General features: G+C 44.2%; 1 protein-coding gene across 1 annotated transcript in view; it reads left to right on the top strand.

Moving 5' to 3' along the window:
- The window catches only part of FLT4 (fms related tyrosine kinase 4), a 241,440-nt gene that overhangs the window by 162,896 nt on the left and 61,773 nt on the right, over positions 1 to 16,771 (top strand). Inside the window, 4 exon segments of the mRNA XM_030212922.1 lie at positions 902 to 1,043; positions 11,891 to 11,999; positions 13,614 to 13,769; positions 13,772 to 13,972. Of these exon segments, the coding sequence (XP_030068782.1) occupies positions 902 to 1,043; positions 11,891 to 11,999; positions 13,614 to 13,769; positions 13,772 to 13,972 (608 nt within the window).

Below are 16,771 nucleotides of genomic sequence, written 5' to 3'. Positions count from 1 at the left end.
CAAGTATTTATGCCAGCCATTGAGCTAGCATTAGTACTCACACCTACAGTTAGACATCTAAATGGAGACTTATACTAGTATTCTATAATGACAGATGTGCACACAACTGTCATTATAGAATTTGTACATAGAGGACTAGATTCTATATATCATGCCAAAAAAATTGGCACCAAAATGAAATACACCTAGGCCTAAATTACTGCAGGGTTTATAGCATATGCCGAGCGCCTGCCCACTTGACTAAGTTTAGTTGCAGGCAGTTACGCCAGGTAAAATTTGGTGTAAATGCTGACGCCAAAATTACGTGCGGACTGGGTGTATTCTATAACAACATGCATAGATTTTAGAAACGCCCATGACCCACCTATTCCACGCCCATGGCCACACCCCCTTTTCCACTATGCGATTTAGAATTTACGTGCATCACATTACAGAATACGCTTAGACAGTTGTGTGCATAAATTCTAATTAATGCCAATTAGTGTCAAAATTTGCTTTTTAATTAGCAATTATAGGCATTGATTGGCTTGTTAAGTGATTTAGTTGCGTTCGCAAATCCAGAATGCGCATGCAACTTAAGTTACGTTTTATAGAATCTGAGGGAGAGACCATCAAGCCAGCGCCTACATTTCGGCGACCTTTTGAGGACTTACCCCTGGATGTGTGCTTGGAAATAATTTGATCAGTTTTAATGGTGCACTGAGTATCTTATTGTTTAAACCGAGCGGTGCTGTTTGATACAGGTTTTCCCAACTAAAAGGAAATGACTGTAAATTTACTCCCTCTTCAGCATCTCCTTCTGTTTTGAAGGCATATGCTTTAAATAAAACATCATTTAAACAACATTGGCTCCTCTTCTCCCCCCCCCCCCCCCCCCCCCCCCATATTCCTTTCTGTACAGAAACCAACTGCGCTCTATTCGACGGCATCAGCGTGATCGGATGCCTGAATGCAAGGACTGGAAGGATGTGTTACAGAATGATGCTTTAAACTATATCGAAGACATCGACACTCGGATTGAGATTGTGGAAGGCAAAAACAAGGTGAAGTGGAATGTGTGGTGGTTGGAGGGAACGTGATTTGGGTTATGTAAACTGATTTTATGTATCTGATAATTCTAGCTATTGGACCAAATTCTATAAATGGCACCAACAAAAAAACATGCAAAACATTATTCTATAAACAGTGCTCAAAATTTGGCACTGTTTATAGAATAGCGCTTAGCATTTACTTATTTATTATTTTTATTTGTTAGGATTTATTTACCGCCTTTTTGAAGGAATTCACTCAAGGCAGTGTACAATAAGAATAAATCAAGCATAAACAATAGACATTAAAGCAGTAAAAATATTCAAAATGGCATGGAGGGGCATAATCGAATGGGGCACCCAGTTTTCCTGAGGGTGTCCTCGCAGGACGTCCCCGTGAAGGGGCGGGGAAAGCCATATGTATCGAAACAAAAATGGGTGGCCATCTTTCATTTCAATAATACGGTCCGGGGATGCCCAAATCTCAACATTTAGGGGTCGACCTTAGAGGTGTGATCGACCTAGAATGTTGAGAGGGTCGACCTTAGAGATGGTCCTCCCCGGATTTCGGACCATAATGGAACCGAGGACGCCCATCAAAAAATGACCAAACCAAGCCCTTTTGGTCATGGGAGGAGTCAGAATTCGTAATGCACTGGTCCCCCTGACATGCCAGGACACACCTAGGGGGGCACTGCAGTGGACTAACTGATGGCACTAACTGAACGGGAAAAAGCCCTTCCCTTACCATCCCTTAGCGATTCGAAAAGGAACAGGCATGCATGAAGGAAATTGCATGCAAATGAGCTGCTCGCTTTTAGCTCATTTGAACACGAACGATTTCCTTCCTAAGGAGGGAAGCCAGTGCAGAGCACCAAGTGTTATGCGTGGCTGCTCTGCACATGCCAAGACGGCTTCATAACACCGACAAGCTGCGTGTATAATAGCCGTCTACAACCTTAAATAAATTGCCGTCTACAACCTTAAAAAAACACAAGTCCAGGGTGAAAACGTCTAAGTGCTCGTCAGTGACGTCTTTTTTTTTTTTTGAGTATGGTGAAAGGACATCCAAGTGTTAGGATGGACTAGGGTAGTTGAGGGATGTCCAAAATGTGGATGTTTCTGTGAGAAGGACATCCATAGCCTTTGCTATGCCTCTGACACCCCCTTTATTTATTTATTTATTTATTTATTTATTTGGATTTTGGATCACAAGTAGCAGCAGTGAGATTTGAACTGGCCACCTCTGGATTGCAAAAGCAGTGCTCTAATCACTAGGCCACTCCTCCACGCCCTTGAAATTTGGCCATCCCTGAGGGGGGGGGGAGTTCAGGACATTCAAAATGTTTGAAAGAAGGATATCCATGCCTTCGCTATGCCTCCGCTGACACACACACACCAACCCCCCCCCCCCCCCCCCCCAGGGACCTGCACACTGCTGCGATGGATCTGAGTATGATATTTGAGTCTGGCAAAAAAAGTTTTTAAAGTTGTTTTTTTCAGGGTGGAGGGGGTTAGTCACCACTGGGGGAGTCAGGGGAGGTCATCCCCGATTCCCTCTGGTGGTCATCTGGTCAGTTCAGGCACCTTTTTGAGGCTTGGTCGTAAGGAAAAAATGGACCAAGTAAAGTCGGCCAAGTGCTCGTCAGGTACGCCCTTCTTTTTTCCATTATCACTCGAGGACGCCCATCTGTTAGGCATGCCCCAGTCCCGCCTTCGCTACGCCTCCGACATGCCCCTGTGAATTTTGGTCGTCCCCGCGACGGGAAGCAGTTGGGGGCACCCAAAATCAGCTTTTGATTATGCCAATTTGGGTGTTGAAAGATGGGCGTTCTTCTCTTTCAAAAATAAGCCTGATAGTATACTACTGATAATGTCAACACGATACGTAATAGAACATATTAATTGACTGTGTAGGATATAAGCAAAGATGGAACATATAGATAGGTAAGAGAGTAAGAGGAGTTAGAAATTAAGGTGACCATTTTAAAGAAAGTTGCACATGAGGTCAGGAGGAGGTTAACATATAGATAGGTAAGAGAGTAAAAGGAGTTAAGCAAATAAGAAGATTAATTTAAAGAAAGGTGCACATGAGGTCAGAGAGATGGTTAAATATTATCTCAGCTAGGGTAGGAATGGATAAACATGCAGTAGGTGCAGCCCGTGTCACTCCTTGTGTGTGTGAGTGAGACTAACAAGTTAGTTACTTCTTCCATTAAAGGTCTGTTTGAGGAGCCAAGCTTTCACCTGTTTCCTGAAGTAGAGATAGTCTTGTGTTAAGTGGAGCCTTTCAGGAAGTGCATTCCAGAGTGTGGAGGCTACTCCAGAGAAGGCTTGCTTTTGGGTATCACATCATGTAATGTCTTTTGGAGAGGGTGTGTGGTTAGTGATAGTCCTTGGGAGGACCTTAGTGTCCTTGGAGGTGTATAGAGGATCATCCTGTTCTTCAGGTACTTGGGGCCATTTCCTTTAAGGGCCTTGAAGATCAGACATAGAGTTTTAAATTTAGCCCTGTATTGTACTGGTAGCCAGTGGGCTCCACGCCTAACTTTAGAAGTGAGGATTTACATCAACTATACCCTGGTATAAATCCTTGTGCTTAAATTAGGCGTGGATCCCCCTTACTCCATAACAGCTTCCACAAACTGAAGGAACGCCCCTGAGCTGCCCAGCCTATGACCCTCCCATGGCCACGCCCCCTTTTGGAGCTACAAGTAAAATTTAATGCAGATCCCAATGCCTAAAAATGTGTGTTTAAATTTTAATGAATGCCAATTATCAGCACTAATTGCCTTGTTATTCAATTAAATTGCACACGCAATTCTTAGCATCTTATATAGAATTTGGGGGATTATGTATTGCAACTGTTGTGTGACACCGTGTGAAATAGAGGACATCAATTCAAAGAAATACATAATATAAATAAGGGTTCTGGCTGCAACCCTAAAATTGCAGAAAAGAAAAGCAGACCTATGCGGTGAAATGAAGCAAACTCTAGACAACACAGGTACATAAAATCATCATACTTTCAGTAATTTGCATTTGTGAGCAGCCTGTAAGCTTGTAAGCCTTATTCTTTGTGCTGCACAGCACTAGCAAAATATTGGATTGTTCCTGCTGGTTTCATATTAAGCCCCTGACGCAGCCCTTGAGAGGGAGAAACATGGCCATGTTGGGTGGTTAGAGGAAAGTTATATGCTGATTTTATGTATCTGTGTTGAATAAATGTTGTTTTATTTCACCATGTGGGTCTCTGCTTTTCTTTTCTGCAGACTGCTTGCCTGTGTGCTTTTTGCAACCTAAAATCTCCATGAGGAGGAGCTGAGTGGGAAGATGGGAATGCAGTGTAGAGTTCTAATGATTGTATTGGTCCTAGAGAAAAGTTCATTTTTGCAAGTTATGAAATCTTTCTTGAACCAAGATAAGAATTATCCAAAAAGGCTGATATACCCAGTCTTTTAAACCACATAGTCAGATGTGCTACAAGAGTAATGAAAGTTTTCCTGCCTGAAGGGGGAAATAAAAGCCCTTGATAAATCAAATTCCTAAGTGCATTGTTTGAACTTGTGACTACTAATAAAATCTACACATTTTCCTTCAATCTGCTTCAAACACTAGCAGCTCTCATTTGGTTGAGATTTATCATTTTCTAATGCAAAAGACTGTTCAAATTCAGTTGCTCAACTGGTTTTCTGTCCTGCCAGCCAAAACACGAGACTGCAGACCTGTCCTGTGCTGTGATTCCAGGTCTCTGTGTACAGGGCTGGGACCACATTCTCTTCGACGCCTGTTTCACAATACTTCTGTCAGGAGTCCCACCCTGATCTCCCCTGTTTCCTCTCCGGACATGTCCTATATATCTTTCTCTCTCCCTTTGTCTCTGCGTGCTGTTTCTGAACAATTTTTGACCTAGAAATGCACTGGTGAAGTTAAAAACTTTTTCCCCCCACTCCCTGGCAGCTTTTAATGTCAGAAATATGAATTCTGTGCTATGACTAATTTCCTCTTATGGGACAAGAGTGTTGAGAGTATCAAATTAATTTTAAAAAAGGGGATAAAAGCTTGAAGCAAAGAGAGACTGAAGGCTAATAAGATTTTGAAGGGTGTTAAATGAACGTTTTGGAGACTCCCTTTCCGTCCAGTATTTTGTTTAGTTTATTCAATTTGATTATTCGCTTACATAGTTCATGTAAATCTTGGCTGAAACAGGGAGGTGATTCTGCAGATGTGCCTCATTTGAGTTTGCACATGCCCAGTCCTGGGGCAGAATTATCCACATTGGTTGGGTAATTCAGAGCTAACAAGTTATCTTGTTCCAGAAGGGAGACCTTTTGTCACTCCTGGTTTTGAACAGTGTTGGATTTGTTGTCCCTGATTGTACCCCATTGAAATGAGTGCTGTCAGTCCCATGATGCAACAGGATGTGGAAGTCAGAGATCCAGGACTGGCTAAAACCTCCTTCCTGGAACTGGGCAATTTGGCAGTTGTAGGTAATTGTTTGCTCTACTTTATCAGTCTGGAGATGTGAGCCATTGACATGATGGTACAGACTGTAGACTTGCCACATGGTGAGCGTTTCTAGATGACATAGCAGCAAAGGTAACTGAATATAAAAACCAAAAAAAGGAAAGGGGCATGCAAGCAGTTCTTAACAATCATTGGAAGCTCTTACTTTTTGTAAAAAAAAAATATTTTTCATATTTTGGTTTCACTGGTGAGCTTTGCAGCCCAGCCGCCCCTGAAAACAGAAGTCTCAGTTTCCGAAAGTCCCTTCCTGTTTTCATATGCACCTCCAAAGTCACTTCCTGTTTTTTACACACGCCTCCAAACAACTAAGGGCTCATCTTGTTCCAGAGGCCCACCAGGGAACTTGTCCTGAGCACAGACAGAGAGTAGAGAGCCGTTTATTCCAGGGATCCAATTGTTGCTTTCAGAAAAAAAGCCTATGTTTATTTAAATCCAATATGCCACAATCCAGATCATTTCAACATCTAAAAACATATTTCAGCTAAAAAAGAAACTGGTAGATTCACTCCAAATGTGAATCGCTAAACGTTTAATCCTTTTATAGAAAGCAGAAATCTTCCCAGGTTTACCAGCTATCACAGCCTGAGCACACAATTTTTTTGCCAAACCAGTAATAAACATCATACAAAAGAAAGCTGAAGGTTTAGATAACACTTGTTCACAGCCATAGCATGATGTCAAAGATATACAAATTGAAGGAACAGAATTCACCTTTATTTATTAAGGGTGCAGTGACAACTTTTCTTACTGACTTACGAGTGTACTCATTATGCAGCTTCTCAGTATTTCTCCTCTCTTAGGGGCCCTTTTACTAAAGGGTTGTCACGCGGCAATGGGCTTGCCGCGCACCAACCCAGAACTACCGCCAGCCCAACGTTCTACCCCCCCCCCCCCAGTGCACCCCATTTCTGCTGCTAGAGAAAATATTTGTTTAATATTTCTACAGAGGGTTACTCAGCAGAAGTCTTGCGAGCAGGGGCGTAGGCAGCCCTGCAATTTTGGGTGGGCCCAGAGTTAACCTGGGTGGGCCCTTCCCACCCCCTACCCTTACCCCTGTACATACATATAATATAGTGTTTTTTTTATGACCCAGCGTCTGCCAATTTCTCTCTGAAACTCCTCCCCTGGTTCTACCTCAGAGCTGTTGCCCATCGCAATTCCTACAGGCAACCTACGCCAGCTCTGCAGGCTTCTTCTACCACATCCCCAGCAAAGAAACAAGAAGTGACATCATTGAGGGCAGGACATGACAGAGAGATGCCTGCAGGGCTGGCACGGGATGCCTATAGGAATTGCTGCCGGCAGTAGCTCTGAGGTAGACCTGGAGGGGGGGTTCTAGAGAGAGATGGGCAGATGCCAGGCCACGAGTGGAGAAGAGGGAAAGAGAGTAGAGAGGCCTCATGGGCTGCTGACTGGATGTGCCCACCCAGGCCCACCCTTAGCTACGCCACTGCTTGCGAGGCCACCCCTAGATGTCTTGGCAGCCATTTTAAAAAAGTGGAGACAGCAAGAGGACCAGCGGCAGTGGGCAGGAAAGAGTGGGGATCTTTTCTGCCCTAAAGAAGCTACTAGATCACCAGGGTGCCATCGGGTATGTGCCGGAGGGCACCCAAGGCCAGAGGGGAGGTGGACGGATGGAGTCAAGATGATAAAAAGTTGAAGCCAGTTAGGTGAATCTCTGTTTCCCCTTCCTCGCACAGCCATCATCACTGTACACTCAAAACTAAGCAAGCAAACCTATGAGCTGCTGCATCCATGTTGTATTTCTTTATTGTTGGTGGCATTTTTATTTAATCTCACTTATATTTTCAAACATGCTGGCTTGTGCAGCATATGAATGTACACAGAGGACGTATAATAACAGAATAACTTTTCATAGGTAGAGTAGTAATTTGTTATAAATTGTAATCAGTGTGTCATTTGGAGGGGCTGGTTATAGGGACCCCCTAGCACTGTTATATTCGTGCAGAGATTTTTTTTTTCTCCTGGTAAAGGGCCACTAAAACAGACCTCATGTTATGAGAATCAGGTGCTCAACATTCAGAGTTTCTATCTATCTATTTTCTTATTTATGACATTTATATCCCACATTAAACATGAATTAGGTTGAAATCTGGGAGCATTTAAAATCTTTTTTTTTTCTGTGCCGACACCAAAAGAAAAAGATGGCATGTGGGAACTTGCTCATTTTGTTATGTGGATTGCAGTGGTATATTATAAAAATGCACTTGCCTTTTTTATTACTACGTTTTCACAGAGTGGTATTGAATACTTAGGGAAGGGCATCCTTCATGCAGAACTTTTGTCCAGTGTCAGTCTAAATGTGCTAACATTGTCCAGTTCAGCACACTATTAGCCGCCAAGTTCAAACAAAGTTAATTATGTTCAATAGAAAATAAATCTGTTGCCTCAGGCTGCTTGCTTTGTGAATATTCCATCACTATTTCATTATTACTACCAAGTATTACATATTAAGGGCATTTGCTTTAAACTTTGTTTTAATTAATTAATTTATCCAGTCCTTATATGCACATGGTTTTGCTTTTTAAACCCAAAGGTGAATTCTAGGGGTGGTTGAACAATTAGGTATAAACTGTGTTGTTTCTGACTCCACTTGTTTTGGAATTTGGGCTGCTTTGGGTCCTGTGCTGATGTGTACATCTGCTCTCTTAGCAGGAAGAAAATGATTTATGTTACATTTACTAGTATTTTTACTGCTTATAGAATCTGACTTTCATGGTGGGGGGGGGGGGAAGGTCAAGGTGACTGTGGCACGACAAGAGCTAGACGGGCTAGGAGCTGGGATGGAGTAGATTACTTGTGGTGGGGACAGGCGGACATGGGTTAGATTTCCACGGGGACAGGTTAGATTTCTGTCCTCGGGCATCTCTCTAGTCTGAACTTACAGTAATCTGTAAGTACGAGCGTAAGTGGAAGCCCTGCCTATGTCCCACCCATGCTCCGCCCTGTGTGTGACCCAGGGGCATAGCTACGGGAGGCCACGGGGGCCTGGGCCCCTGCAAATTTTGCCTGGGCCCCTGGTTTGGCTGGCGGGGGTCCCCAACCCCCACCAGCCGAAGCCTTCTTCAGCGCCGGTCTCCAGCACAGCCGTGTTTGCTGCCCTGCTCTTCTTTATTATTGCTCCTCCAGTGCACGTTGACACTCCTTTACATGAAACTGAGAAGGGGCGTCTGCGTGCACAGGAGGAGCAAGAAGAAAGAAGAGCAGGGCAGCGAACGCAGCTGCGCCGGAGACCGTTGCTGAAGAAGGCTTCGGCTGGCAGGGGTTGGGGACCCCGCCAGCAAAGGTATTTGTTTGTGAGGGGAAGCGGCAAGGAAGTGAGGCAGTGGGGGGGGGGGGGGCGGCGGGGCGGTACTCAAAATGTGCCCCCAACTTCAGGCTCTGGCTCCCTCCCACCATGAGGTCTGGCTACGCCCCTGGTATGACCCTTCTTGTAAATATCTGCGATGTAAGTTAAGAGAAAATAAAAAAGTCAAAACCAACATCCCTATCCTATTGCATCACAGGCTCCACTCCACAGCCAGCAACAGTAAGGCAGCTACTAAGAGGAAAAGGCCCCAGTAAATAAATAGTCCTACTTTAAACCTCTGGAAAGATATCACCAGCTGTAAATTGTTTAGCAAAGCATTGCAAAGTGTGGAAGCTATTATTGAAAACATTGCCTGCTGAATAGCAGCCTAATGAATGACTTGAAAGGTGGAAATTAGCAACAAATTATGCTGGTTAGGTCTGAGAGCATGACCTGAGGTAGAAGGTTTTGTTTAAGGTGCTAAGATTGATGGCTCTCCAGTATAAAGAATCTTATGGGATCCCACTAATATTTTGAATGGGATATGGTAAGCCGCTGGCAGCCAGTGTTCAGCTCTAAAAAGCGGGGTAACATGATCAAACTTTCTCAATGCCATAATTAGTTTAATAGCAGTATTTTGAAGAATTTGAAGATGCCTAATATCTTGTTAATTAAGTCTCTGGAAGAGAGCATTGTAATAATCCAGGCAACTAAGAATTAAAGCAGATGAAAGGATATTGAGAGACGTTTTGTCAAACAAAGCTCTAATTGGGTGAATCATTTGTATAATAGCACTTAGGCAACACGTTGGCACCCTAATGCGAAAGTACACATATATGTTAGTATTCTTACCATTTCCACATGTAATGTGTGCATAAATGGTGCTGCCAGTTTCTAAAATTCACCCACACATAGGTCAAGCAATTTTGTAAAAGGTCATTTCCACAGGTTAAATTATGCTCTAAAAGGTGACTACAAATATAAAAGCTTATCTTCCACAGAGTTTTCAGGACTTCTATTTTACAGAGTGTGTGGATATCCCTTAAGTAGCCTAATGATTAGTGCAGTGGGCTGAGTACCTGGGAAACTGGGTTCAGTTCCCACTGTGGCACCTCTTGGCCCTGGGCAAGTCACTAACGGGCAGATGATCAAAAGCAAACGCCGGCGCTAGAGGCTGTTAGCGCCATAGTAGCACCGGCGTTTGCTACCGCCCCATGATCAGAGCCCTCGAGCGCGTGAAACAACGCGCTCAAGGGCTCTTAGCATAAGTAGCATGCAAATGCATGCTAAACAGGGCTCTTAGTGCAAGTAGCCTGCAGATGGATGCTAATAAGCGCTTAACGCATTCATCCCCAATGATCAGTGTCCAGCGCGCCAAAGATTGGGTCGCTGGCTGCGACAAACCCTATGCCAGCTCCGAGCTGGCGTTAGGGTTTGTAGATCATTGGGGAGGAATGGTGAGCCCTGTCCAGCATGCATTTGCATGCTGGCAGGCACCAATTCCCCCCTACAGCAAACCTGCCAGCGAGGGCAGTTGAGAACGTCCAAAATTTTGGCGATGGGCAGTTAAAGACGTCCAAAATTTTGGATGTCCTTAGCTGCCCATTGCAGAAACGTCCAAATTTTGGACGTCCTCAACTGCCCGTCGCTATACCTCTGACACCCCCTTGAAATTTGGCCGTCCCTGCAACAGGGCAATTGAGGCCATCCATCTTCCGATTTAAAGATGGACGTCCTTCTCTTTTATTGGTCTCCAGCCCAGACCTGTCAAACAACGTGTGAGAGGATTGTGCTGAGCGCATGCTCAGGCACAATTCTCCCGCACTTCTACCCCATAATCAGAGATAATTGTGCTGCTTAAATTTGCATGCATTATCTTTGATCATAGGTCTAATTGCGCCCCGTGCTGTTCCAGCGCTATTTTAGAGCGCTGTTTGGAACAGCGCGGGGCTTTTGATCATTTGCCCATAAGTCCTCCATTGCTCCCGGTGCAAAGCTTAGATTGTGAAACCACTAGGGACAGGGGTGTAGCCAATTTTGGGCAGGCCTGAGGCAAAACTGGGTGGCCACGACAACACACACACACACTCCAAGTGATCGGGGGGGGGGGGTCACCTAACTCCCCTGGTACCTTTAAATCCTTTAGGTCTTTGCCAGCAGTAAGCAGCAACTCATTCCCTTGCTTGCGCCAGCTCTGAGCCTTATCTCTGTCGCAACTTCCTAGTCCCACGAACAAGAAGTTTCATCAGAGGGGAGACTCGGGATGGCACGAGTAGGGGGTACTTGTTGTTGATCACAGCTGGTGAAAAACTAAAGGATTTAAAGGTACTGGGGGGGGGGGGTCGGGTGGAGTTAAGTGCCCCCCCCCCCCCAATCTCCTGGAGGGAGAGATGTCAGGAGTCTTCAGCTGGCAGGGCTTGGGGATCGCCACCAGCCACATCATTACTCTGTTGGGTGGGCCTGAGTCCAAACTGGGTGGACCTGTGTCCACCCATGGCTATGCCACTTTTGGGGACAGAGAAAGTACCTGTATATGATAAATGTAAACCACTTTGATTGTACCACAAAAAGGCAGTATATGACATCTATAACCCCTTACCCCTTCTGGCTTATTACACCACAGTAACCAGATTCCACTCTTCCCACCCACCAGCCAGCAAAATTACCTCCTCCTATCAAAAGCTGTTTTGCCACTTGTCTATTGCCCCTGGATAGCGCTCATAGGATCCTTGATTTTAAACCCAGAGTAAATAGGATGGCATGAGGCCTGTATTTGACTCCTAGTCCTTTCACTGACAAAAGACTAGAAAAAAAATTGGATGGAGCGGAATGCTTTTGTCTTCTCTCCTTATCCAGTATTGCTTCACCTTGGTTTGGGGTGGATGAGTGTCTGTCTGCCTCCTCTACTTTTCTATTTCTTTTTCTCTCACAGATTCTGGAATTAGAATGTTGTGAATCTTTGGATGGAGTCTTTGTTCCATTGTCTCTTTATCTTAGTTTTCCTGATATTGCCTTCCTCTCACAGACTGTCAGTAAGCTGGTGATCCCACAAGCCAATGTCTCAGTCATGTACAAGTGTTCGGCCTTCAACAAAGCGGGTCAGGATGAGCGGCTCATCTACTTCTATGTGACTAGTGAGTATGGTCAGGGTAGGGGATCCACCACTCTGTATGATCCTATGGCAGGTTCAATGTTTTCCCACCTCTGTACACTGGAAGTCTGTGCATACCTCAGCATCTGTATTTAATGAGCTTCACACATGACACTTATATATCTGTGCTGCCTAGGACATTGAAAGGGCAGTGTGGGCCAGATCCTATGAGTATCTGTAGCTCTCATTAACCTATAGCCACTGTTTATTTTCTTTCACTTTGTATTTCTGACAGTGCGCTTCAGTTCACAAATGTCCAATGTAGCTGGGGCAGCGCCGCCCCCTGGTGTTCCCTCAAAGCAAATGCAGGCCACAATCAGTAGTATTTTGCTTCTATTTACTAACACAAAAACAAGTTCTTCATTTTCAAGATCTCCTGTATTTTTATGTAAGTAAGATTATAACCTGCAAGTTGGAGTCTTGAAAGTTTGCTGTGATAAAAGAGTTCCCATGGGTGTTTTGTGCTGATTCTTAGTTGCCCTTCCCAATCTGTTCCCCTGATTCTGATCCCTCCCTCCAAACTAACCCCCCTAGTTCCAGTCCCCCCTGATTCTGATCCCCCATATTCTGATCCCCCTTCATTTCAGCATATCCCATTCATTTCCCCCCCCCCCCCCCCCCGCCCATCTGTGAAACTCTCTGATGCTCCTCCCACCCACCTGATCCCTCCCCAAGATCCCCCAGGACTTACCCAGGGGTTTTACCCTAGTGGTCTAGTGGGATGGGGCAAAAGTAGTCTTGCCCCATCTATTCTGGGTTCAAAACAACGCCTGCTGACCCCCAACACTAGTCTGGCATAAATGCTCGCACCTAAATGTCAGAGATATGGGTGTAACATATAGTATATTCTATAAATGACATGCCCAAGTGCGAGTCTCACCCATTCTCCGCCTAGCTATCAAATATGCACCGTGTAACATATGCATGTAGTTACAGAATAGCACTTAGGTAGAGTTTGGGCATTTACATGTATATGCACATAATTGGCACATTGGAGGAGATTCTATATATGGCACCTAAAAAAATTGGTGCTAAAATCAGTGCTGACTAAGTGTATTCTATAATCTGCACGTAGATTTAGGCACCGATTATAGAATATACTTAGTTGATATTTCAGCACCTAAATCTAGGTGTATCCATTTACACCAACTAAAACATGACGTAAATCCCGGTGCATAGATTTAGGTGCAGTGGGCCATATTCTATAACTAGGCACCTAAATTTCAGATTGCCCATGAAACGCGCTTTAAAAGTTTCTTTACAGAGTACACTTAGCGAGTTCTGCACCTAAATTTTAATCAGTGCTACTTAGTGCTCATTATTGCTTGTTAAGTGCTAATATCAATGCTCATTAGTTTGTTAAGCCAATTAAGTTACGAGCGGTGTTATAGAATCCACACCGATTTCAGCGCCTAAACCTAAGTCCACTATATAGAATCCAGGGTGTTATGTGCATAATTGGAAAATGTTAGCACCCACTTTATAGAATTATCCCCAGGTAGTGTGCAAATTCCCCCATGCCATCCTACCAGTCCCTTGTACCTCTGCCAGAGCCCATACTGAAGCCATGTTTACCTCATTCCTTCCCTCTTGACAGCCATCCCTGATGGGTTCCACATTGAACCACAACCATCAGAAGAGCCAGTCGAGGGGCAGAATGTCAGTCTGAGCTGTAACGCTGACAACTATACCTACGAGAGCCTCCAGTGGTACCGACTGGAGGTGGACAAACTACACGACGAGGAAGGAAACCCTTGGTACTAGATTGCAAGAACGCACACCAGTACGCAACCAGAATGGAGGGCCAACTGCACTTTGAGCCAGGTTCCAACAATGCTGCCCTGGTGCTGACCATTGCCAACATATCGCTGAAGGAGGAGGGACACTATGTGTGTGAAGTGCAGAATCGGAAGACCAGAGAGAAGTACTGCCACAAGAAGTTCATTGCCGTGCAAGGTGAGGTGGGCAGGAGGTGAGGAGAACAGCAGGAAATATTGTAAGAGCACAGAGAGTGGAAGAGGTGATAGCTTTATCAGTCTCTTCAACATTCTCACGTGGAAGGGTACAGCAAAGCTTAGACTGGAAAAGCTGGTATCTCCATTGCAGTGCTTCTCCAGGGATTCTGTGGGATTGTTAGTGGATGATCCACAATTCATCCCTTGCCATTGTTTCTCTGGAGAAGACACCACAGAGAACCACTGAAGGATAATTTGCCATGGAAGAGTTGCACATGTCTAATTTTGATCATGCTTGGTACCGAGCTGTCTTAGTTAAATTACTGCTAATGCTACCGCTGTTCATCATTTCTATTGTGCTACTAGATGTACACAGGTTAGAGGATGCTGTCCCGGACAGCCAAAGCCTTTTCCTTCCTTCATTCATTCATTCATTGCATTCATTTAATTATTTATATACCGATTATATACCTTATGTCTTATAGACCTAAGTGGTTTACAATTTCATTTTACAGATACTGGGACTGTCCCAAGTGGGCTCATAATCTGAGTAGTGCATTGTACTACTGTTGTACCTGGGACAACGGAGGGTTAAGTGACTTGCCCAGCGTCACACAGAGCTGTGGAGGGAATTGAACCGGGTTCCCCAGGATCTCAACCCACTGCTTACCATCAGGCAGCAGCGGGAATCGAACCTGATTTTCTTGAACCAACTTTGACAAATTCGATAAATAGTTTTGTTAGCCTGTTACTGTGTAACAGATTCATCACATGCACCCATGTGTACCAGACTTTTCTTCATTTCTGTATAAAGTTTAGATCCTTTTACAGCACAAACAGAGCTGTGGCTAAGCATTTTAGTGACCAGAACAAACAAGCATATTGTCATCCTTCCCTTGCAACCCCTCTTCCACTCTGATTCCCTCTTTTTAACTCCCCCCTCTACCTTTGCACTCTGAATTCTAGTCCTTTTCTCTCTTCTCCCTTACCTCCAACCAGGATTTTAGTACACTTGCATTGAAATCATTTTCCACTCCCAAAACGTACATGATTGCACCTGCCTCAGAGCCTTTCTATGCGACTGAGGATAGTTCTGGGTGCCTATTTTTTAAAGGCACAAACATGTCTACGTTGCCTTCCTAAGATCGGCATAAAACAGATACATTTTTTGGAAATGTGTATAAGCACCCCATTATAAAATTACCCCCTTTCCCCCGATTCTATAAACTTACATGCCCAAGTAATAGAATGCTGGCATTTACAACGCATAACATAATTGATCAATTAGCTGCTAATTGGTATTAATTGGCACTAATTAGCAGTTACGCATGTAACTGTCCTTAGTTGGTATTCTATAAACTATCTGCCAGATATTCAGACCACAGGACATAGCCGGACTGTCTCCCGTGGTCTGCTCTAAACCCGGATACTCATTGCCGGGTCGTTTCTAGTGACTGACAAAGAATATCCGGTTTAACTTGGCTGATCCAACTTTACCCGGTCAAGCTCATATTCAGCGCTGGAAGGTTAAAGTCAGACCCGCGAAAGTTATTCTACCTATTGTGGTGGCCAGATATGGCCAGCAAACTTGGACGGTCTGCCTTAAAAATCGGCGAATAGCCAGTTATATCGTGCGATACAACCAGCTTTCTTTAAGCTACTATCCGGACGTATTCAGTGCTGGTTAGCCATCTGATTGCCGTTTTAGTGTGTGTACAAAATCTGCAGTGCAGAACTGCAAGGTCCTGGAGGGGCATGATGGCTTAGGGCGGTGCCCAGCCCTTACACATATGAAATTATAGAATACTAGCAGTTACACACCTAACTGTCAACAGTTAAGCATGAGTGTTTACACCTACCATTTATCTAGTGTTTGCACCTACCATTTATCTACCATTTATCTACCATTATCTTCAATCTGTTCAAAATTCTGCTGCCAACTAATATCCGCCATTGGTCGTTATGCTCATATAAGCCCTCTCCTCAAGTCCACTTCACCCGGCTTCCTATCCGTTTCCGCATACAGTTCAAACTCCTGTTATTGACCTATAAGTGCATTCACTCTTCAGCTCCTCAGTACCTTTCCACTCTCATCTCTCCCTACATTCCTCCCCGGGAACCTCCGTTCACTGGGTAAATCTCTCTTATCTGCACCCTGCTCCTCCACCGCTACCATCCAGACTCCGTTCCTTTTATCTGTTGCACCATATGCCTGGAATAGACTTCCTGAACTGGTACATCAAGCTCCATCTCTGGCCGTCTTCAGATCTAAGCTAAAAGCCCACCTTTTTGATGCTGCTTTTAAACTCCTAAACCCTTATTCACTTGTTCAGAACCCTTATTTATCATCCTCACCTTAATATTCCCTTATCTTTTGTTTGTCCTGTTTGTCTGTCCTAATTAGATTGTAAGCTCTGTCGAGCAGGGACTGTCTCGTTCATGTTCAAGTGTACAGCGCTGCGTACGTCTAGTAGCACTTTAGAAATGATAAGTAGTAGTGTAAGTGCTTGCTCTGAAAATTCAAGCGCATAACTGCGAACCTATGCTAGTGTGCTATAATGGCAAATTGCACATGCAATTGCTGATATAAAATTTGTGTTTAGTGCATAACATCCTAGAACCAAGTTAGACAACCTGTAGAAAATGACTTCTTTATATAGAAGTATAGGCTACATAGATTTCATCCAGTTCACAACCTCAGAATAGGATATTTATTTATTATTATTTATTTATTTATTTAGATTTTGCTCACACCTTTTTCAGTAGTAGCTCAAGGGGAGTTACATTCAGGTACACTGGA

Source organism: Microcaecilia unicolor, chromosome 8, assembly GCF_901765095.1.
Source record: "Microcaecilia unicolor chromosome 8, aMicUni1.1, whole genome shotgun sequence".
Lineage (NCBI taxonomy): Eukaryota > Metazoa > Chordata > Amphibia > Gymnophiona > Siphonopidae > Microcaecilia > Microcaecilia unicolor.
Note: the sequence above shows the minus strand (reverse complement) of the source record. Positions and strands in the feature narration are given on the sequence as shown.